We start from the raw sequence: 23,088 nt of genomic DNA, 5'->3' as shown, positions 1-23,088 counted from the left end.
TTTCCCACGCCACAATGTATACAAATTATTGATGCAAGGAGCCCCAATGGCATTAGTAGGGTCAGTTGTTTATAATTAATTTTTCTGCCTAATGAAAATGTCATTTTTCAATGTGTGAAGAGCAACCAGTCTGCTTCACCCAAGAAAACAGCCTCCAGTACTTCATGAAATGTCTGATATTCAAATTGTCTCTCCATCCAGGCAGTTGCACTACGACCATCACCCTAGACCCTGGGCATATACAGAAAGTCAGGGGAATATACGGTACAAGTAGGAGACACCGTTCTGCCTTGGATTCGGACAACTTCTCCCTTGATCCATGTCAGATTCCAACACAACAGAATTCACCAACCCCTCTGCCTTCATACTTCTGGGCATTCCTGGCCTTGAAGTGGCCTATGTCTGGATCTCCATTCCCTTCTGCACCATGTACGTCATAGTCATCTTAGGAAACTTTACTATCCTCTTCATCGTGAAGAGGGAGCTGAGTCTCCATGAGCCCATGTACTATTTTCTCTGCATGCTGGCCATCACAGATCTGGTCCTGTCTACATCCACCATGCCCAAAATTCTGGCAATCTTCTGGTTCAATTCCAGGGAGATCAAATTCAGTGCCTGCCTCACCCAGCTGTACTTCATTCACTGCTTCTCAGCGATCGAGTCTGGGATCTTCGTGGCCATGGCTGTGGATCGATACGTAGCCATCTGCCATCCCCTGAGACATTCCACCATCCTGACAAATCGCATGGTGATCAAGATTGGCCTGGCTGTGGTTCTGCGAGGCAGCATGCTCGCATTACCCTATCCCTTCCTAGTGAGATGGTGGCCATATTGCAGAACCAACATCATTCCCCATACACACTGTGAGCACATAGCTGTATTGAAGCTGGCATGTGCCGACATCCATATCAGTAGTTACTATGGCCTCTTTGTAGTATTCTGTAGGATTGGACTGGATGTGTTTTTTATTGTTGTGTCCTATACCCAGATTCTCAGGGCCATCTTCAGCCTCCCCACAAAGGACACCCGGCTCAAGACTTTTGCGACCTGCAGCTCCCACCTCTGTGTCATTTTAGCCTTTTATATCCCAACTCTCTTCTTTTCCCTCACATCCCGATTTGGGCACAATTTGCCACTTCATTTTCACATTTTTATTGCTAACGTGTACCTCCTTGTGCCCCCCATGCTAAACCCCATCATCTATGGAGTGAGGACCAAACAGATCCGGGACAGGCTGCTCCAGCTCTTTACTCATAAGGGGACTAAAGTTTTCTCCTGGTGCTCTAGCTCTGAGACCTAGGTCCATGCAGATGTGGCTGGTGACATGGTGCTGGGCTGTCTTCCCTGAATCACTGACTGAGCAGTCAAAGAGATATTAAACCCTTTCCTGGCCTTACTGTGCTTTCTCAGCATGACATACTATGGAATTGGTGTATGTACAACTCATTAACACATAGAATTGACACCTTTCTAATTATAATTGTAAGTGGACACCTGCCCCTTGTCCCACCTTTTCCCCCAAAATCCCCACTGCTGCTCTACTTCTTCTGTCATGTCTCCACCCACTTCTGGGCCTTTCTCCCCAATTCTCTTCCCCTGTTTCTCACTCCTCTCCACTCCCCTGTCACTCTCTGGATCATCTATGTGATGGGTCCCCCCTGGAACTGAGGTAGAGCTGACCCATCTGTCTCTTCCCTCTTGTATTGTAATATTATGACAAGCTGAAACCCTCCCAGCTTGCCTCACATCAACAACTATGGACAGGGACCGACCACCCCAGATGTGATCACAACTGCCCTGGCCAGCCACTCATGAAACAGCAGAAGAGAACCTATGACCTCAATAATCCCAAATCCCCAGCCTAATCACAGAAGATTAGGGTTGGAAGGGACCTCAGAAGGTCATCTAGTCCAACCCCCTTTTTAAAGCAGAGCCAATCCCTAGACAGATTTTTATCCCAGTTCCCTAATTGGCCCCCCCAAGGATTGAACTCACAATCCTGGGTTTAAGCAGGCTAATACTCAAACCACTGAGCCATCCCTCACCACCCCAGATCCCAGACCTCTACTATCCTGCCCTGGTTAAAACCAGACCAACATGAATTTATTACCCAGTCCACCACTTCTACAAAGGAAAGCGGATGTGCACTGACTTTTGTGCATGGGCTGAGATTTTCCTCCTTTGCAGTTCAAACAACTCAGTGTGGTAAAATATAAAGTAGAGGTGTTTAGCTAGAGAGAGAGAGAATGAGCTTTTAAATAATTATCGGTGAAAGGAAACAGATCCAAGTAGATTATCATAAGAAATAAAACAAAACCACAACCTAAGCTTAACGTGCTAGTTACGTGTTTGAATCCAGCAATGTCTCATCCAGTTAGGGCTTACAAGCAGGTTATCTTTCTCAGGCAGCCTTACTTCTTTCTGTTGGGATGAGCATTTGTCCCCCTGTTCTGTCTTTTTCCTCTGGTACTTTCAGGTGTGTCGTTACAGGGAGAATGGTAACTCTGTCATCATGTTATTTCTCCCCTTTATGTCTTCTTCCAAATTGCTAGAAACCCCTTTTGCTGTAACCTTGTCAAACAGTATGCGACACTGCTGCCCAAATTAGGGTCTTTTGGTAGCAGCATCCTAGAAATAATAAACTTTTGTACCGGTGACCCGTTTCACCCAGCATTCCTCTGAGTGTGACCCCCTGATAAACTAAAAACACTTTTTAATATATTTAATTGTTAGAAGTGCTAGGGGCAAAGTGGGGTTTGGGGTGGAAGTGACAGCTCAGGACCCCCCATGTAATAACTTTGTGACCCTCTGTGGACGAGGGGGTGCCGGGGCTCAACCCTCCCTGGGGAGGAGGGGAGCCACACCAGCCTCGTCTCGTCGTCCGAGGGCCTTTGCCCTCGGGATCGCAGTCCGCTCCGGCAGTTCGGACCCTGTGTGCGGGACCGAACAGCTACACTGTTAAATACGAGGGGCCCAGCCCTTGGTTCGGGTGGGACACCAAACACAGTTATCAGCTCTGGCCCTTTGGCGCAGGGCAGAGCAGTGGCAAAGTCAAAGGGGGCCCAGCCCTTGATTCGGGCGGGGCACCAAACACAGTTCAGTTAGCTCTGGCCTTTGGGGCAGGGCAGAGCAGTGGGAAAGTCAAAGGGGGCCCAGCCCTTGATTCAGGCGGGGCACCAAACACAGTTCAGCTAGCTCTGGCCTTTGGGGCAGGGCAGAGCAGTGGGAAAGTCAAAGGGGGCCCAGCCCTTGATTCGGGCGGGACACCAAACACAGTTATCAGCTCTGGCCTTTGGGGCAGGGCAGAGCAGTGGGAAAGTCAAAGGGGGCCCAGCCCTTGATTCAGGCGGGGCACCAAACACAGTTCAGCTAGCTCTGACCTTTGGGGCAGGGCAGAGCAGTGGCGAGTCAATAGGGGCCCAGCCCTTGTTTCGGGCGGGGCACCAAACACAGTTCAGCTAGCTCTGGCCTTTGGGGCAGGGCAGAGCAGTGGCGAGTCAATAGGGGCCCAGCCCTTGGTTCGGGCGGGGCACCAAACACAGTTCAGCTAGCTCTGGCCTTTGGGGCAGGGCAGAGCAGTGGCGAGTCAATAGGGGCCCAGCCCTTGGTTCGGGCGGGGCACCAAACACAGTTCAGTTAGCTCTGGCCTCTGGAGCAGGGCAGAGCAGTGACACTAGGCAGGAAGAGGGGGAGTCTGCCAGCCGGTTAGGGGTGGCAGGAGGAACGCAGGCCCACCCACTCTTCTGCGTTCCAGCCCGGGGCCCTAGTAGCGGCTGACGCCGCTAGTGGCGGTCAGTGGGGAAGGGGGTCCTGACAAAAACACACTGACATAGGCGCAGGGCCTTCTGCAGCCTGACTGTAGTCAGCTGCCCCCGGGCTACTTCCAGCCTCCTCTCGGGGTCCTACATGATCCGTTGGGGCGTCCAGTACCATGGGCTCCTCCCAGTCCAGGCAGGGCAGTAGGTCCGGGAATACCTCCGGGACGGTGGGCCAGTTCTGGTCTGGTGGCTCCTCGGGGCTGTAGTGGGGACGGGGCAGCTCCGGCGGCTCCTCGTCGTAGCGACTGCGGGGCGGCTCCGGTGGCTCCTCGTCGTAGCGACTGCTGGGCAGCCCCGACAGCTCCTCGTCGTAGCGACTGCTGGGCTGCCCCGACAGCTCCTCGTCGTAGCGACTGCTGGGCTGCCCCGACGGCTCCTCGTCGTAACGACTGCTGGGCAGCCTCGAAAGCTCCTCGTCGTAGTGACTGCGGGGCAGCTCCAGCAGCTCCTCGTCGTAGCGACTGCGGGGCGGCTCCGGCGGCTCCTAGTCGTAGCGACTGCTGGGCAGCCCCGACAGCTCCTCGTCGTAGCGACTGCTGGGCTGCCCCGACGGCTCCTCATCGTAGCGACTGCGGGGCGGCTCCGGCGGCTCCTCGTCGTAACGACTGCTGGGCAGCCTCGAAAGCTCCTCGTCGTAGCGACTGCGGGGCGGCTCCGGCAGCTCCTCGTCGTGGCGACTGCGGGGCGGCTCCGGCAGCTCCTCGTCGTGGCGACTGCGGGGCGGCTCCGGCAGCTCCTCGTCGTGGCGACTGCGGGGCGGCTCCGGCAGCTCCTCGTCGTGGCGACTGAGGGGAAGCTCCGGCAGCTCCTCGTCGTGGCGGCTGCGGGGCGGCCCCGGCGGCTCCTCGTCGTAGCGGCTGCGGGGTGGCCCCGACGGCTCCTCGTCGTAGCGGCTGCGGGGCGGCTCCGGCGGCTCCTCGTCGTGGCGACTGCGGGGCGGCTCCGGCGGCTCCTCGTCGTGGCGACTGCGGGGCGGCTCCGGCGGCTCCTCGTCGTGGCGACTGCGGGGCGTCTCCGGCGGCTCCTCGTCGTAGTGACTGCGGGGCAGCTCCCACCGGCCTCGGGCCTCAGTGGTTTCCTGGTGAGGAGGGTCAGCGGGCACGTCTGCTCCTGCCGGCGGCCGGGCCCTGACTGAGTGCTGAGGCCCGGCTTTTATCCTTCCTGGTTGCCGCCTGACCCTTTGAGGGGCGGGACTTCCTCCCAGCGGTTCCAACCTGGGGGGTGATTGACGGGGCTCAACCCTTCCTGGGGAGGAGGGGAGCCACATCACCTCACTACACCCTCTCAGGGGTCCCAGCCCCCAGGCTGAATATTCTTCTCTTTCCAAAGATTTGTGTGCTTGATCGAGTGTTCATAATTCTGTTGTTCGTTATTTTAGGGTTCTACAGTAGACACTGTTTTACATCCTCCTTAACAGCTAAAGGATTGGAAAATGTTTCATCATCTTCTGTGATATGCATTTAAATGGAATCAATTACATACAGTAATGACAAAGTTCTTGGTTCAGGCTTGTAGCAATTATGGAATAAATTGCAGGTTCAAATCAAGTTTCTGGAGTACATTGAAACCTGGGAAGGCTCATTCAGTCCTTTCTTCAGAGCTTTGGTTTGTAGCAAAGTGCCTCCAGAGGTATGAAGCAGGATTGAAGACAAGGTGGAGATGAGGTATCAGCCTTTTATAGTCTCCTCCAGGTGTAAGCACACTGCTTTGCTCTTACTGTGGTAAAAAAATACAGCAAAAATGGAGTTTGGAGTCAAGTGGGCAAGTCACATGTCCATGCATGCCTCAGTTTTTACAGGCAGCAGCCATTGCCCACATGCTATCTTGAAAGTCTTAAGAAAGACTTCTTATGTGCATTGAAGTCTCCCAAGGTCTGTTGTCAGTTAAGTGTTTCTTGATAGGTTACTTAACTTGCAAATTCTGTTCTCAAGAAGCTGACCAAATGCTACTTCAGAATTAAAACAGATTGATATACAAGTCCATAGCCAGTATTCATAACTTCAACTACAAAATGATGCATGCATGCAAATAGACAGATTATAATCATAATCGCCATACCATAACCTTTTTGTAGACATCTTACTGGACAACCTTTGTCCAATATTTGCTGCAAATAAATAACAGTGGTTGCAACAATGATCATATAGTTACAGATTCTGTCAATAACATCAAACTCACGTTCCACTAACCTTGCCCCCCATGATGTGGGGCACCTGCCTAGGACAAGGAATCTGCAATTCTTGGCCATCCACTGGAGCTAGGGTCCCTCACTGTTTTGCTTCTTGGCCCTCAACACAGATCTGAGTCATAAACTTTTTGGTGTCCTGCCCTGACCTAGGGCTTGGGAATACTCATTGTTAGTTTGCTGCTCAGCCCTGGGGGAAGACCTAAGTTATAGATTTTTTCCAGCATGCAAAGGGAGTGCAGAATCCCCACCATGGCACCTCCTGCTGGTCGCTCTGGGAATTAGCTCAGTCCAGGTGTGGAGTTCCCTCTGCAGGTGATGTCTCACCGACGACGCACTGCTTTCTCCACCTTCTCTGGACTCACGTTGCTCTCTGGACCACGGTGTCCTCTTTAGGACACAGCCCTCCGGCCATTCTCCCAACTCCTTTCTCCCCTCTTCCGAGGGTATCCACAGGCCACAGTTCAGTGCTGTGCTGCAGTGGCAAGCTGGAATCCTTTATCTGGCCACTCCCACCAGCATCCAGTGGGAGAAAATGGGGGGTGTCAGGGGCCTACCCTCTTCTCTGGGTCCCAGTTAAGTGACTCTTGAGTGGCAGCCAGTTGCTGCCTTCTGCCACTCTGCTCTACTGCCTGTCTTCGCAGGGACACTTCCCCGTAGCCCTTGCACCCACTCAGCCTTTGTGTCAGGGTCAGCAGTCTGGCAGTGGTCAGCCTCCGGTCCCGCTGCCCTTCTACGCTGCCCAGCACTAACAGATTTATTTGGGCATAAGCTTTCGTGGGTAAAAAAACCCTCACATTTCTTCAGATGCATGGAGTGATGCATTGGCAAGTTCCTGAGTAGGAGATGATGTGGAGTTTCGGAGTTCACAGCTCACATGAGAGGGATCTCACAACCTCCAGCTAGTTCTGGAAACCTCACATTCCCCTTGAGAAGATGGTGCAGGATCAGGCTCCCTCTTCGTGCCTTCCCTCTGCCTCCCACCCAATGAACAGTCCCTGCCAGAGCGGCAATCAATTTCCCTCTTGGCATGTTTAGCCATGTTAGTCTGGATCTGTAAAAGCAGCAAAGAGTCCTGTGGCACCGTATAGACTACCAGACATTTGGGAGCATGAGCTTTCGTGGGTGAATACCCACTTCGCCGGATGCATGTAGTGGAAATTTCCAGGGGCAGGTATATATATGCAAGCAAGAGGCATGCTAGAGATAACGAGGTTAGTTCAATCAGGTAGGGATGAGGTCCTCTTCTAGCAGCTGGTGTGTGAAAAACAAGGAAGGAGAAACTCATTTTGTAGCTGGCAAGCCATTCACAGTTTGTTTAATCTTGAGCTGATGGTGTCAAATTTGTAGATGAACTGAAGCTCAGCAGTTTCTCTTTGAAGCCTGGTCCTGAAGTTTTTTTGCTGCAGAATGGCCACCTTAAGATCTGCTATTGTGTGGCCAGGGAGGTTGAAGTGTTCTCCTACAGGTTTTTGTATATTGCCATTCCTGATATCTGATTTGTGTCCGTTTATCCTTTTCCGTAGCAACTGTCCAGTTTGGCCGATGTACATAGCAGAGGGGCATTGCTGGTATATGATGGTGTATATTACATTGGTGGACGTGCAGGTGAATGAACTGGTGATGGTGTGGCTAATCTGGTTAGGTCCTGTGATGGTGTCGCTTATGTAGATATGTGGGCAGAGTTGGCATTGAGGTTTGTTGCATGGATTCGGTTCCTGAGCTAGAGTTATTATGGTGCGGTGTGCAGTTACTGGTGAGAATATGTTTTAGGTTCGCAGGTTGTCTGTGGGCAAGGACTGGCCTGCCACCCAAGGCCTGTGAAAGTGTGGGATCATTGTCCAGGATGGGTTGTAGATCCCTGATGATGTGTTGGAGGGGTTTTAGCTGGGGACTGTATGTGATGGCCAGTGGAGTCCTGTTGGTTTCTTTCTTGAGTTTGTCTTGCAGTAGGAGGCTTCTGGGTACACGTCTGGCTCTGATGATCTGTTTCCTTATTTCCTCATGTGAGTACTGTAGTTTTGAGAATGCTTGGTGGAGATTTTGTAGTTGTTGGTCTCTGTCTGAGGGGTTAGAGCAGATGTGGTTGTACCTCAGTGCTTGGCTGTAGACAATGGATCGTGTGGTGTGCCCGGGATGGAAGCTGGAGGCATGAAGGTAGGCACAGCGGTCAGTAGTTTTTCGGTATAGGGTGGTGTTAATGTGACCATCACTTATTTGCACAGTAGTGTCTAGGAAGTGGACCTCCTGTGTAGATTGGTCCAGGGTGAGGTTGATGGTGAGGTGGAAGCTGTTGAAATCATGGTGGAATCTTTCCAGAGTCTCCTTCTCATGGATCCAGATGATGAAGATGCCATCAATGTAGCGTAGGTAGAGAAAGGGCGTGAGTGGACAAGAGCTGAGGAAGCGTAGTTCCAGGTCAGCCATAAAAATGTTGGCATATTGTGGGGCCATGTGGGTACCCATAGCGGTGCCACTGATCTGGAGATATATTTTGTCATCAAATTTGAAATAGTTGTGTGTGAACTGTACGTCTCACAGTGTCTCAGTTTAGCTATATGAATAATGGGGATATGTTCACAGAGACTTTCCCTTTTTTAGGTGTTCTGTTAATCCTTCAGAGAAAAGTGTTGCACAGGATGATAGTTACTAATAAGAATTACTGATCTCTGATCTCTTAACAACAGTCCTGTGTGTTAGCAGAGACTGTTTGTGTCTCCCCTCAATCTTCTATTTCCAGATCTGTTTTTCTACTATTTACACATCGCTCCTAGCATTTACAAGGTATCATTCCCTATGGGGACGTGGGTGTTATCCCTCTTTTTCTTCCTTATCAATTATAATTTTTAAATATACACAAATACACAGAGCAGCCAATTCCTCTGTGGTTCAGCAGAGAGGCCAAGAGTCCTCATCTCCCTTAGGGAAGATCCCTTAATTACTGTTTACTCTTAATGCCGCATAAAAAACATAGAAGTGCAGACCAGCTTTTCTCCAGCCTTTTTACATTAACCCCACTGGGATTGCACAGAGCTATATTATAAATAGTGCACACCTGTGTGTCGGGTCTCAGTGTGGGATGTTGCTAGAGATGCTGCAGTGAGAGAGGTGTGGGACACGGCTACCTGAGGGGGATTCCCAGGGAAGACATCTCTGTCTCAGAATTCACAGGTACCATCTCTTCCTGAGGCACTCACCTGCTTTATAAACTCAGTGCAATGTGGGCATCACGGGATACAGTGTAAGTTTGTGGTCCATTCTGCTCTGCACAGCCATTAAACATCCCAGGCCCTTGCCACAGGGGATGAGTTTGCTTCAATAGCACTGGCCAAAATGTCCTTCTTTGATTAGCATGCCTGCCCGTCTCGGCTGATGCCATTCAGCATGGAGGTGGGTGTATTGCTGTGGCACAGGGCAGCATTCAGGATTAAAGGTGGTAGAAGTACAATACAATGCCAAATTCTGATGCCATGGTCCATAGTTTGCTCAGGCCCCACTATGGGAAAACTCCCCTGGATAAGAACTAAATAAAACCTGAGAAGACAGATGTGTGTTAATAGGCAGCGAATGTCACCTCCTTCTCTTGAATCTCAGGGCTCTGGCTGTTAACTGGGTGGGGTTTGAGTGGGTGGGTGGGGGGACTGTTATTGGACTTTTATCAGCTGGAGACAATGGAGTTGGAACAACACGGTTAAGACATATGTTCTCCTAGCTTCATTCGAGTAGTCAGCTGAAATGTTACGCCTGAAAGTTTCAAAAAACAATTCAGCCATAAGGTGCCACCAAATCCACTTCCAATTGCTAATCCATTGTGAATCCCATTCAGCTTAGCTCTTCACTCCATGTCTATGACAAGCAGTTTCACAGGCCAAATATGGATTATGTAATATGTCATATTATTAAATATGAATTGTATCATATGTTCAGACAGTAAATGGAACTGAATGTTCCCTTGTTCGTGTGTTATGAGACACAGTAAATGTAAATGCCTGATCTGCTTTCTTATTTGATAGATTCATGGAATATACGGTTAGAAGGCGCCATTAGATCATCCAGTCTATCCTTCTGTATAACACAGACTATTAAATGTCAGTCAGTTACTCCTGTATTGAGCTCTTTAACTTGTGTGTCACCAAGGCCTGGTTCACACCAGGATTTTACATTGCAGACTCACAGAGACACGGCACGATAATGCACCACAAGGGACACCTAGTTTGACCTCCTGCCAAGATGCAGGAGGTGTTCAATTTAAATCATCCGAGGCAGATAGCTGTCCTACTTCTTTACAATATATCCAGAAAAGGAGCTTCCATAACCTTCAAAGTTGTCTGTTCCATTGTCTTCCTGGTGTTACAGTTAGGAAGTTTTTCCTGAAATTTAATTTAAATCTGCTTTGCTGTAGTTTGATCGATTGCCTCTAGTCCTGCTCTCTGGGGCAGGAGAGCAAAACTGTTCTCCACTTTTTTAAGGCAGCCTTTCAGGTATTTGAAGACTGCTGTCATGTTCTCCCTTCATTCTCCTCTTTTCCAAACTAAACGCACTCAGTGCCTTCAGCTTGTTCATACGCCTTGCATTGCATCCCTTGGAATATCTTTGTGCCTTCCCTCTGGATCCTTTCCAGGTTCCCTCCACCCTTCTATATAGTCGTGATAAAATGGACACAGTACTCAACTGAGTTCTAAAAAGCACCAAGCAGAGCAGTGCTATCACATACTGTTACTTGCATGCTAAGCCTCTGCTGATCTTAACCTCGCTCTTTTTTTTCAAAACAGCAAAATAAGTAAATAAATAAATCCACACCCTTAAGAGATGAAGCTATATCTATCTAACTGTGGTATAGACAGCATGAGGTCGAGGGAGGAAGTCATCCACTGAACTAGCTACCACCTCTTGGGGAGGTGGATTACCTACACTGACAAGACAACCCTTGCTGTCGGCGTAAGTAGTGTCTACACTGAAGCAGTAGGACAGAGCCTTTGTAGCATCTTAAGTGTAGTGAAGCCCTCAAGCAGATCTCCTGGGATAGCATCCACTCTGGGTCTGAAGACATGCAGAGTTGGAGAATCCACCATTTCTCTTTCCAGTGTTCTGAAGTTGTTAGTCTCTCTCAGTGCTAAACATTTGGCCCTTGTTTTCAACTGGAATTTGTCTGATTTCTGTTTCCATCCATTGGGTCTTCCTCTGCCTTTCTCCGCTAGATTAAAGAGCCCGATACCTCTATATAGGATAAATAAATCAAGTTTGTTAAGTCTCTCTCTGTCTGACCAGGATTTTCTCCCACCTCAAATCTTTTTTGAGGGTTTTTTCGGCACCCTTTCCAATTTTTCAACATCTCTTTTGAAAGGAGGACCCAAGAACTGGACAGAGTCGATTACATCAGTACATTTGCAGAGATAAAATCCTTCCCCTGCTTCAGCTTCCCACTCTACTCTTTATGCATTAAAGGATTTCATTAGCCCTTTCGGCGACAGCATCCCACTGGGATCTCATGATGAGTTGGGTGTCCACAGTGACCCATAATACAGTGCCCTAGTCTGAGGATCAGGCCGGCATTCCCTGTTTCAAGATGATAACTCTACACTTGAGCGTATCAAAACATTTTATTATGTAGAGGCCCAGCTCACCAAAATCTCCAGATCAATCAGTGTGCCTGCCCTGGCCTCCTCATTTTAACCACTCTGCCAATGTTTGGGTTCTGCACAAATTTTATTTGCAGTGATTATCCATTTTCTTCCAGATCATGGGTGAAAATATTGAATAGCATCCAGCCTAGAATGGATCCCTGCAGAACCACACTAGAAACATCCCCATTCCCTGACAATGGTCAATTCACAACTGATTTCTGAGATCTGTCAGTTAGCTAGTTTTTATTCCATTTAATGTGTTCTCTACTGATATTGCAGAGTGTTTCTTTCTTTACCTGAATATTTTCCCCTACTAAATCTAATGTCTCAGAGAAATTGAAGTTTAGTGCATCTGCTCAGTTCCCTTTGTCAACCAAACATCTACTCTTATATAATGAAAGAATTGAGATTATTTTACAAAACCTGTTTTCCGTAGACCATGTTGTTGACTGGCATTAATTATAATCCTAGATGTTTTTTCAATAATCCCATAACAGCTTTTCCACTGTTTTCTAATCTTGTCAAATCTTTTTATTTTGAAATTTCCCTGTTTTTAAAATAGTTTAATATTTAACAGAAGCTTGCTCTCTATTCATCTCCTCTTTGAAAGGGGAGAGGGCTCTCCTTTTGCCTATTGCATACTGCTTCCAAAGGAAATTTGTGGTTTATCATTTGCTCCTTAACTCTGGTGTTTGTAATTCTTGTTTTTTATTGTAGAGGCTGTTTCACACCTTGCTTGACTACTAATGGGCTGGAAAGTGTTTCATCGCCTGAGGTAATATGAATATATCACACTGCTTCTTTCCAAATGCAGAACAAAACTATTTCTTGAACACATCTGCCTTTTCTGGAAACTTAAAAAGTTTCCTTTACCATTCTAGGAGCTCATTTAAATATTTTCTAGAGTTTCTTTTTTTCTTAATATACTTAATAACGTCCTTTTTGTGATCCTTAACTCAGCCAAGCATGGATTTTTCTCTGATAACTTTAACTTCCCTGATCAATATTCAAAACTTCTAATCTATATCGCTTCGTATCTATTTTTCTTTTCTCCCATGTGTTATATGCTGCTCTCTTCTGCCTAACTGCTGCCTTCACTTTGCCACTAAAGTGAGTTTTTAGCAAAAGTTGTCCACTTTCTTAACTGCACAATCATAACTTTTTAGGGTATCCAAAACTCTTGTTCAAGAACTTCCAATTTTCAGTCCCATTTTTCTGTCCAACTTTACCTCCCAGTCAGTTTTTCTGATAATTTGCCTCAGCTTTGGGGAATTAGCCCTTTTGAAGCACTAAGTGTCTACAGATATTACTGGTTGGGAACTCCTCTCTGTTTCTCAATTTGAATGTAATGTAATCTGCTCCATTCTTTCTGTTCCTTTCCTCAGTCATACGCTACCTTGTTTGCCTCTTCTCTAAACAGTTCCAGACTTTTCGGTCACTCTGCATATGGCAGCCTCCAACCATTCTCAAAAACTGTCTCAGAATTCCCCGTTTTATCTGCTATATCCTTTACAGAAACTGGGTGACCAAAACTGAGTATTTGTCCACAGCAGGTTATTCTCCAACCCTTTCCTCATGCATTCAAATATTGTCTTTGTTTTGGCCATGTAATAACCTTAGTCCCAGATTTGGACCTTAGCGTCCAAAATATGGGGGTTAGCATGAAAACCTCCAAGCTTAGTTACCAGCTTGGACCTGGTACCTGCTGCCACCACCCAAAAAATTAGAGTGTTTTGGGGCACTCTGGTCCCCCTGAAAAACCTTTCCTGGGGACCCCAAGACCCAAATCCCTTGAGTCTCACAACAAAGGGAAATAATCCTTTTTCCCTTCCCCCCTCCAGGTGCTCCTGGAGAGATACACAGACACAAGTTCTGTGAATCCAAACAGAGTGAATCTCCCTCTCTGTTCCCAATCCTGGAAACAAAAAGTACTTTCCTATTCCCCCAGAGGGAATGCAAAGTCAGGCTAGCCACTTCAACACACAAATCTCCCCTTGATTTCTTCCTCCCACCAATTCCCTGGTGAGTACAGACTCAATTTCCCTGAAGTAAAGAAAAACTCCAACAGGTCTTAAAAGAAAGCTTTATATAAAAAGAAAGAAAAATACATCCAAATGTTCTCTCTGTATTAGATAATACAACACAGGGTCAATTGCTTAAAAGAATATTGAATAAACAGCCTTATTTAAAAAGAATACAAATCAAAGCACTCCAGCACTTATATTCATGCAAATACCAAAGAAAAGAAACCATATAACTTACTATCTGATCTCTTTGTCCTTACACTTAGAAACAGAAGACTAGAAAGTAGAGCTACTTCTCCAAAGCTCAGAGAAGGCAGGCAGCCAGAAAAACAAAGACAAAGACACTCAATTCCCTCCACCCAAAGTTGAAAAAATCCGGTTTCCTGATTGGTCCTCTGGTCAGGTGCTTCAGGTGAAAGAGACATTAACCCTTAGCTATCTGTTTATGACAGGCCACTGCTACAAATCAGCTGGTGTTTCCATAGATTTGCTATCAATGATGACAAGGTTTTTTCCCCCGAGGTGTATTTCCTGCTAGTGCCCGTTAATGTTTCCCACACCACAATGTATACAAATTATTGATGCAGGGAGCCCCAGTGGCATTAGTAGGGTCAGTTGTTTATAATTAATTTTCTCTGCATAATGAAAATGTCATTTTTCAATGTGTGAACAGCAATCAATCTGCTTCTCCCATGAGAATATACTCCAGCAGTGCATGAACTTTCTGATATTTACATTGTCTCTCCATCCAGGCAGTTGCACTGTGACCATCGCCCTAGACCCTGGGCATATACAGAAAGTCAAGGGAACATATGGTACAAGCAGGAGACATTGTTCTGCCTCGGAGTTGGACAACTTCTCCCCATCTCCATGTCAGCTTCCAACACAACTGACTTCTCCAACCCCTCCACCTTCATCCTCCTGGGCATTCCTGGCCTGGAGGTGGCCCATGTCTGGATCTCCATACCCTTCTGCGCCATGTATGTCATAGTCATCTTGGGAAACTTCACCATCCTGTTCATCGTGAAGAGGGAGCCAAGCCTCCATGAGCCCACGTACTATTTCCTCTGCATGCTGGCTGTCACCGACCTGGTCCTGTCCACATCCACCATGCCCAAAATTCTGGCAATCTTCTGGTTCAATTCCAGGGAGATCGATTTCAGTGCCTGCCTCACCCAGCTGTACTTCATTCACTGCTTCTCAGCGATCGAGTCTGGAATCTTTGGGGCCATGGCTTTTGACCGCTATGTGGCCATCTGCCATCCCCTGAGACATTCCACCATCCTGACAAACCACATGGTGGTCAAGATTGGCCTGGCCATCGTGCTGCGTGGCAGCATGCTCGCATTACCCTTTCCTTTCCTGGTGAGGCAGTGGCCATATTGCAGAACCAGCATCATCCCCCATACACACTGTGAGCACATGTATGTGGTGAAGCTGGCCTGCGTCGACACTCGCATCAGTAGTTACTATGGCCTATTTGTGCTATTCTGTGAGATTGGACTGGATGTGTTTTTTATTGTTGTGTCCTATACCCAGATCCTCAGGGCCATCTTCAGCCTCCCCACAAAGGACGCCCGGCTCAAGACTTTGGGGACTTGCAGCTCCCACCTCTGTGTCATCTTAGCCTTTTACATGCCAACTCTCTTCTCTTCCCTCACAACCCGATTTGGGCAAAATTTACCCCTTCATTTTCACGTTTTTATTGGCAACGTGTATCTCCTTGTGCCCCCCATGCTAAACCCCATCATCTATGGAGTGAGGACCAAACAGATCCGGGGCAGGCTGCTCCAGCTCTTTTCTCATAAAGGGACTAAAATTTTCTCCTGGTGCTCTAGGTTTGAGACGTAGGTCCATGCTGACCTGGCTGGTGACATGGTGCTGGGCCGTCTCCCCTGAACCACTGACTGGACAGTCAAAGAGACATTAAACCCTTTCCTGGCCTTACTGTGCTTTCTCAGCATAACGTACTATGGAACTGGTGTATGTACAACTCATTAACACATAGGGGTGCCACCTTTCTAATTATAATTCACCTGTTAAACCTGGAGACCTGCCCCTTGCTCCACCTTTTCCCCCAAAAGCCACTGCTGCTCCACATCTTCTGTCATGGCTCCACGCACTTCTGGGCCTTTTCCCCCATGGCTCTGCCTCTGTTTATCACTCCGCTCAAGTCCGCCATCACTCTCTAGTCATCTATGTGATGGGTTCCCCTCGGGATGCCACTTGGAACTGAGGTAGAGCTGACCCCTCTGTGTCACCAATCTGGGTTTCCTCTTGCATTGTAACATTGTGACAAGCTGCAAAGCCCTCCAAGCTTGCCTCACAACAACAGCCATGGGCAGGGACCACCCCCAGATGTGTTCATGAGTGCCCAGGCCAGCCACTCATGAGACTGCAACAGAGAACCTATGACCACAATATTCCCAGATCCCCACCCTAAGATCCCAGATCTCTACTGTCCTGCCCTGGTCAAAACCCGACCAGTATGAATTCATTACCCAGTTCACCATTTCTACAAAGAAAAAATGGATGTGCAGCAACTTTTGTGCATGGGTTGAGATTTTTCCCCTTTACACTTCAAACTACAGAGTGTGTTAGGTAAAATATAAAATCGGTATTTTAGCAACAGAAAGAGAACTTTTAAGTGAGTATAGGTGAAAGGAAACAGCTCAATGCAGATTACCATAAGAAATAAAGCAAAATCACAATCTAAGCCTAAAGTACTAGGGAGGATTTGAATCAAGGAGGGTCTCACCCAGTTAGCAGAAGCAGATTAGCTTTTTCAAGCAGGCTTCCTTTTTTCCTGCCCGGAACCAGCATTTTCCCACAGTTCTGTATTTTCCCTCAGGTAGTTTCAGGTGTGTTGTTATAGGGAGAATGGCAACTCTGTCATCATGTTATTGCCCCTTTTATATTTTCTTTGAACTTGCTCAAAGCCCTTTTGCTGTGACCTGGACCAAAGAGTTCCCATTGTGCAGTGCTATCGCAGGGAGCTTTCCATTGGACACAGTTCCTGGGGTGATCCTCAGCCTATGTGTATTTCCTCACTGAGCCATGGACTGTCTTTGGCCTTTTTATTGTTGTACCTGAAAGATGGCTTGAGGGGGTTCTCAACCTCACCCCATGTTTCAGTAGCATATGCAGAGCCAAACTTCTTAACTTCAAGTACAGCGATACCAAAGGCAACTTAACAGGATATTCATGTTCAGTAGATCATGATTTTTAGAATGATACCTCACAAGGCATCCTTTGTACAAAACATACCATCATTATATGCCCGTGGTGAATATAGGATTGCAGGGTGTCACAATCTCCACCTCCTTTTCCCCCTAGCTGGGCTCCCTCTGCTCTGGGGCTGTGATGGGAGCTGCTGCAGCTTGACAAGGTGCCTGCAGTGAGGGCAGTGATGATGCAGCACTGCGGCTGACGAACCAGTCAGGAGCCAGTCAGGAGCGGAGATGGAATCCAGGAAGCTGTATCAAAGCAGCTGATTGGGAGTGGGTCTTGTAGCAGGCAGGCAAGCGAGATTGTGCATCATACAGCTTGTTGGTCTTAAAGCTCAGCTAAAAAGTCCTGAGGCAGAGACCCTTGTGTGGCTTATTTCCTTCGCCTTCAACTCCCTTTTGTTCCTCTTGCCTGGAGGCCTGTAGCACGCAGGGCCCTGCAATGAGGATGGGCTGGGAGCCCTTTGCCCTGAGCCTGACCTCAGGAGCAGGGCAAGGGATCAGGTTGAAGCTAGGAGGACCAACAGCTGAGAGAAACGGAAGGATAAGTCTCTGTGTTAGCTGGGAAGGCAGGATGCTGGGCAGAGGCCAGGGTGGCTGCGGTAGCTCAGCAGGAGGGAGATCAATGCACACTAGCCATTAGGTGACTATTTCCACACGTATACAGAACCTTATCTGGAGCTACAGGGCCCCCGGTGCCCAGGGGCTGAAGCTGAACGGTGAAGCTGAGTATGACATACGCTCTGCATGACACTTTGGATCGGTACATCTAGAAGCTCTTTAGTTAGGCTGATGACAATGGTGTAGTGCTCTTCTCTGTCCAATGATGATAACAGTTGGCCGTGTGCGTGTTCCAGCTGTGTACTGCCCTGTCCCTGCGCAGAGAGCTGGCACAGCAGGCCCCAAGAGAACTCCCAATGATCACAGACTCCGATAAGGTATGAAGGCACCTGGCCAGGTTTATTGCGAAATGAAACACAGGCCTATTTCCCTGGCTCAGTGGCTGATTCCTGCACAGGTGACTAACTTAAGGGCTCTGCCAGAGAAGCATCTCTTTTCTAAGGAGGAGTTGATCGATTTCCATGGTTGTGGCAAAGGTGCCTATGACAGCCCCAAGACAGCTGGTGAAGTTGCTTTCAGTACAACTAGAGACACGACCAAAAGTAGGAAAAAGGCAAGTCCAGTGGGGCTCTCATCAGACCTGGTGACCATGTACCAGTTCGTTACCATAGATGCTGGAGACGCAATAAACTACAGGAAAAGCAGGAGTCAAATCCCCACAGTGTGGTCGCTCACAACAATCCCGAACTGTTGGTTTACGCTATCCAGCCGAACACATAGGGACCAGCTAAAATGTTGGACTTTTATAGGGACCAGCTAAAATGTTGGACTTTTATTCTGACCAGTGCACGGGGAAGCATGTTCTGAGGATACTGAAATCAAAGCAGGAAACCCAAACCCTGATGAAAATTGACAGATCCCTCAAATTGACCTGGTGTTACCCAGGAACAGGGGAATAGAAAATATGAGTAACGAGCCACCAGATTAAGAACGTCCCAGAGAACTACTAGTGGTGTACTGCCTGTTATACTTAAAGATTATTTTGTGATTGGTTCTATGGAGTAATTTAATGAATATTTCGTGTATAATATAAAGTAGTGGACATAGGATATTAAATATATTAAATGTCCTTTTATTAATTGTATACGGTTTTATGTAACATGATGCTGGTAAATCCTGTTAATATGGGGCCCAGCTACGTTGGTGTGAACATTGTGGCTGTTTCAGAATTTTAGCCAGGGGGAATGTAAAGGGACAGTTGGTGCCTCACAAAAACATTGTGAGAGTTTTTGATTGGCCCTTTCCCAGTATGAAGGTTTGATGGGAAACCAGGCCCCTGAGACTGACAGGCTCCAGGAGCAATGGGGATAGGCCAATTCTCCAAGTGAGCCTGATTGACAGGGCAGGCAGGCCAATGAGGGAGTTGGAGGCTGCAGCTGCCTGGGCCAGAGCAGGTCCGAGTTAAGGAGAAAGCAGGGTCCCAGGCTGAGCTGGGAGCAGAGCTGCACTGGCCAGAGCCAGAGGGGTCAGAGAAGCATCCCAGGGAGCAGGTCAGTGCTGGAACCAGAGCCACTGCAGCCAGAGAAGCAGCCTAAAGTCCTGAGCTGGGAGCAGAGCTACACCAGCCATAACCAGAAAAGCCAGAGAAGCAGCCCAGGGAGCTGGAGGAAGAGCAGCAGCATTGCTTGGGCTGGAGCAGTCTTGAGCTGGGTGCACTGAGCAGCTGGGAGAGCGAGGGGGACCCTGGTCAGAGGATACAGCCCAGGAAGATGCCCCAAGCTAAGAGGCCTTGAAGGCTACAGTGGAAGAGGAATCATAACCCCAATGGGGGAGCCGACACTGGGAAGAAGGGCTCTGTCATCTAGAGCCTGAGGGCATGTGGCCACTGCCAGAGCCAGTGTCTGAACTGTGGCATCCCTGCAGCACAGCCAGGGCCTGGGCAGGAGGCCTGGGACATGTGAGGAACAGCCTGTGAATGGCCCTTACATTTCAGAGATGACTGTGTGTGATGCTCCCTGCCATAGAGCGGAATGACATGTTCTCCTTTCCTTATACGGGATGGGCAGAGGTGATGTCCCAAATTCTGTTTGCTAGAAGCTGCGAATGGGCAATGAAGGATGGATCACTTGATGATTAGCTGTTCTGTTCAATAGACTCCTTTCTCCAACCCACCAAACTGGCCCATAGAGATATACATCAGTGGGTGTTACCTGCTTAAGGACCTTTGTGAACCATGAGAAAACAAACCCATGGGATGATGATTCCCCATGGCTGCCTCCTTTCTGAGATCTATCAGTTAGCCAGTTCTCACTCCATCTAAAGAATGATCTAATGATACTCTCTAGTGCTAGTTAATTGATCTAAATGTCACATGGTATTAGGTCAAATGACTTGCAATGGTCTAAGTCTATTCCATCTCTTCAATTGCCTTTATTAAGCAAATTTGATATCACCTAAAAAAAGAAATCATGTCTGTTTGACATGTCATATTTTCCATCAGATCTTGTTCAACGGTATGAATTGTAGCCTTATCCTTTAAGTGTTTATTGACTAAATATCCTATGTGCTTTTCCATTATTGTGCCCAGGACTGACGTCAAACTAACAAGCATTTCATACCCAAGTCATCCCTTTTTGAATACTGGCATAGTATTAGCATGCTATCAGTCTTCCCATAGTTACCAGTGGATGAGAAAGAAGTTCATGTGATCTGAGTGCATCGTCCAGATTCTTTCCAAATGCAGCACAGAAAGATTATTTGAACAGTTTTCCCGTTTCTGCATGATTATTAAGTGTTGCCATCTGCATCTAGTAAAGGCCTTTACCACTCTCTGGATTTCCTTTGTTTCTAATATACTTGAGACATCTGATTAAAATATGACTGGGTAGATCACTGTTGCTAGCACTGTTAAATAATCACAACAAGTCTTGTACAAATTATATTATGTAAGGTGTCTATGGAAAAGTTATAGTTTGCCAAATATGATTACCCTATTTGTACGCATTTATCATTTTTGTATCTGAATAATGAGTATGTACTTGTATTTCAGATGTGCTTGCTCCTGTGGTATTCAGGTATTCAGGTATTCAGGTATTCAGCCAGCACATCTTACACTTAATTCACAAAATTAAAGTGTTAAGACATCACTTAACTCACAATGGACCATAGAAGAGGCTTATCCTGTGTTTTCCCACAAAGGATTTCTCAAAACTGGGTGACTGGGCAACAAAATGGCAGATGAAATTGAATGTTGATGTAAGTGGAGTCAGGATGAGTTCTACCCTGACACCTGGTGCTGATTTGTGTCAAGTTATGCAAAATAACTTCAGGGTCTGGTCTTGTTTGCATAGGCACACCCACCTTGCCTAGCATGAGACCACAGCTGTCCAAATGGTCACTTTGGCTGCTGTGGGATCCCCAGTTTCTCTGTTATTGGGGCAGGAAGAATAAAGTGTTGTTACTCTGATTACCCTGAATCAAGGCCAATGGAACTGTTTTATGACAGAGGGATTCACCGTCAACTGAGTAGTACTTGCTAGACAAGGGATGTGGGTTTCAATGCCAGTGAATTGAGAAAAGTTGATGTTTATACGTGGTGGCATGGGCCTTGAAATGCTTCTCTTCTCTTCTCTTCTCTTCTCTTCTCTTCTCTTCTCTTCTCTTCTCTTCTCTTCTCTTCTCTTCTCTTCTCTTCTCTCCACTGTTGAATAGCAGAGCTAATCTTGATTCCATTAAGAGTCTAGTTACAGGCTGCTGTGCTGAATTCACTTTGAGCCAATAGTGCACCAGCACTGGGGCTCCCCTACTACAAGTTGAAATCACTAAGAGCTGAGATCACTGAGTGCTGTATTAACTACCAGGGGAGCCTGAAGATATATTGCTAAGTGGCTGGCAGAGCAGAGTAGTTGGTGGGGCAGTTGGAGCAGCCTACAGGATGGTAAGTGGAGTGAAGCGGAACTTAGCAGTTTGTGGGATGGTTGGAACTGCCCACGGAATGGTGAGTGGAGTGGAGCGGAGCTGAGCAGTTTGCAGGATGATTGGAGCAGCCCAAGGGACAGCGAGTGGAGTGGAGTGGAGCGGCTGGCGGAGCATAGCAGTTTGCGGGACAGATGGAGCGGCTCATGGTTTCGCTGGTGGAGTGGAAAGGCTCGTGGTGAAGGCTGCAGCAGAACCCCACAGAGAGGCAGGCCAGTCGGCCTCAGGCTACGTAAAGTGCCCCTTAACACCCTGTGTGCTCCTCCCCCCTATTTCCACCCAGCCTGGGGGGTGGGGTGATAAAACCCAGCAGATAAACTTTCAAACTCTGGGGCTGCAGTGACCAGGGACAGAGACTTTTGGGTTGTTGGACTTTTTGGACTTCAGGTGATTCTTGGGTGTTGGACTCAAGAGAGTTTTGGGGTGTTGTACTTTTGGGACTCTGGGTGATTTTGGGGTTGCTGCACTCAAGAACTAAAGGGAAAGGACACGGTCCAATTTGCTGGGGTGGGCCTTTGCTCATGGTTTGGTCTATGAACCCTAGTTTTGGTGTTTTCCCAATTTGATGCTGATGTCATTTACCTCATGTTATTAAAAATTTTATGCTACACCAAGACTCTGTGCTTGTGAGAGGAGAAGTATAACCTCTTTGAGGCTCCCAGGGGTGTGTGTAAGATTTTCCCAGGTCTCTGGGTGGAGGCTCGAGCTGGTTTTGCCTTACATTGTTGGGAGGGGACCCCTATGTGCTGAACCCAGCCCTTGCTGCTATCAACTCTGCCTGGCAGAAGGGTTACATTAATAAATGCAAAGAAATGCACATTGGAAAGCATAATTCCAACTATATATATATATATATATATAATGATGAGGTCTAAATTAGCTGTTACCACTCAAGAAAAAGATCTTGGAGTCATTGTGGATTGTCTTCCATGACGTTTCAAAGATAATAACTAATGGCTCAGATATCTCCTCAGTCAGCTCCTTCAGAATATTCTAGGATGCATTTAGTCAGGCCCTGGTGATTTGAAGATATCTAACTTGTCCATGTAACTTTTATCTTGTTCTTTCCATATTTTAGCATCTGAATGTACCCAATTTCCACTTGTATTCACTATGTTAGGTGTCCAAATGCCATCTACCTTCCTGGTGAAAACCGAAACAAAGAAGTTATTAATCATCTTTTCAATTTCCACGTTTTCTGTTATTGTTTTTCTGTCTTCATTTAGTAGCAGGTCTATCCGGTCCTTGGTCTTCCTCTTGCTTCTAATGTCTTTGTAGAATGTTTTCTTGTTACCCTTTATGTCTCTAGATAGTTTGATCTCATTTTGTGCCCTGGCCTTTCTAATTTTGCCCCTACACACGTTATTTGTTTATTTTTATCCTTTGTCATTTGACCTTGTTTCCACTTTTTGTAGGACTCTTTTTTTTTGTTTTTTTTAGATCATCCAAGATCACTTTCACCTAAACTGCCTTCCACTTCCTCCATATTTGTTAAAACCAAGTGTAGAACAGCCTCTCCCTTAGTAACTCCACCTTCTGGAACAAAAAAATTGTCTCCAATACATTCCAAGAACTTGTTGGATAACCTATGCCCTATTGTGTTATTTCCCAACAGATGTCTGGGTAGTTGAAATTTTGAATTAACACCAAGTCCTATGCTTTGGATGTTTTTGT

At 47.3% G+C, this 23,088-nt stretch overlaps 2 protein-coding genes across 2 annotated transcripts; both read left to right on the top strand.

The window, feature by feature from the left end:
* Positions 1-319: 319 nt before the first annotated feature.
* LOC127044776 (olfactory receptor 52R1-like) lies at positions 320-1,300 on the top strand. Its single transcript, XM_050939916.1, has one exon. It carries the CDS (start codon positions 320-322, stop codon positions 1,298-1,300), a length of 981 nt encoding a protein of 326 aa, XP_050795873.1.
* Positions 1,301-14,521: 13,221 nt separating this feature from the next.
* LOC127044772 (olfactory receptor 52R1-like) lies at positions 14,522-15,502 on the top strand. Its single transcript, XM_050939902.1, has one exon. The coding sequence runs from the start codon at positions 14,522-14,524 to the stop codon at positions 15,500-15,502; it is 981 nt and encodes a 326-aa protein (XP_050795859.1).
* Positions 15,503-23,088: the final 7,586 nt, after the last annotated feature.

This window comes from Gopherus flavomarginatus, chromosome 1 (assembly GCF_025201925.1).
Source record: "Gopherus flavomarginatus isolate rGopFla2 chromosome 1, rGopFla2.mat.asm, whole genome shotgun sequence".
NCBI classification, from domain to species: domain Eukaryota; kingdom Metazoa; phylum Chordata; order Testudines; family Testudinidae; genus Gopherus; species Gopherus flavomarginatus.
Note: the sequence above shows the minus strand (reverse complement) of the source record. Positions and strands in the feature narration are given on the sequence as shown.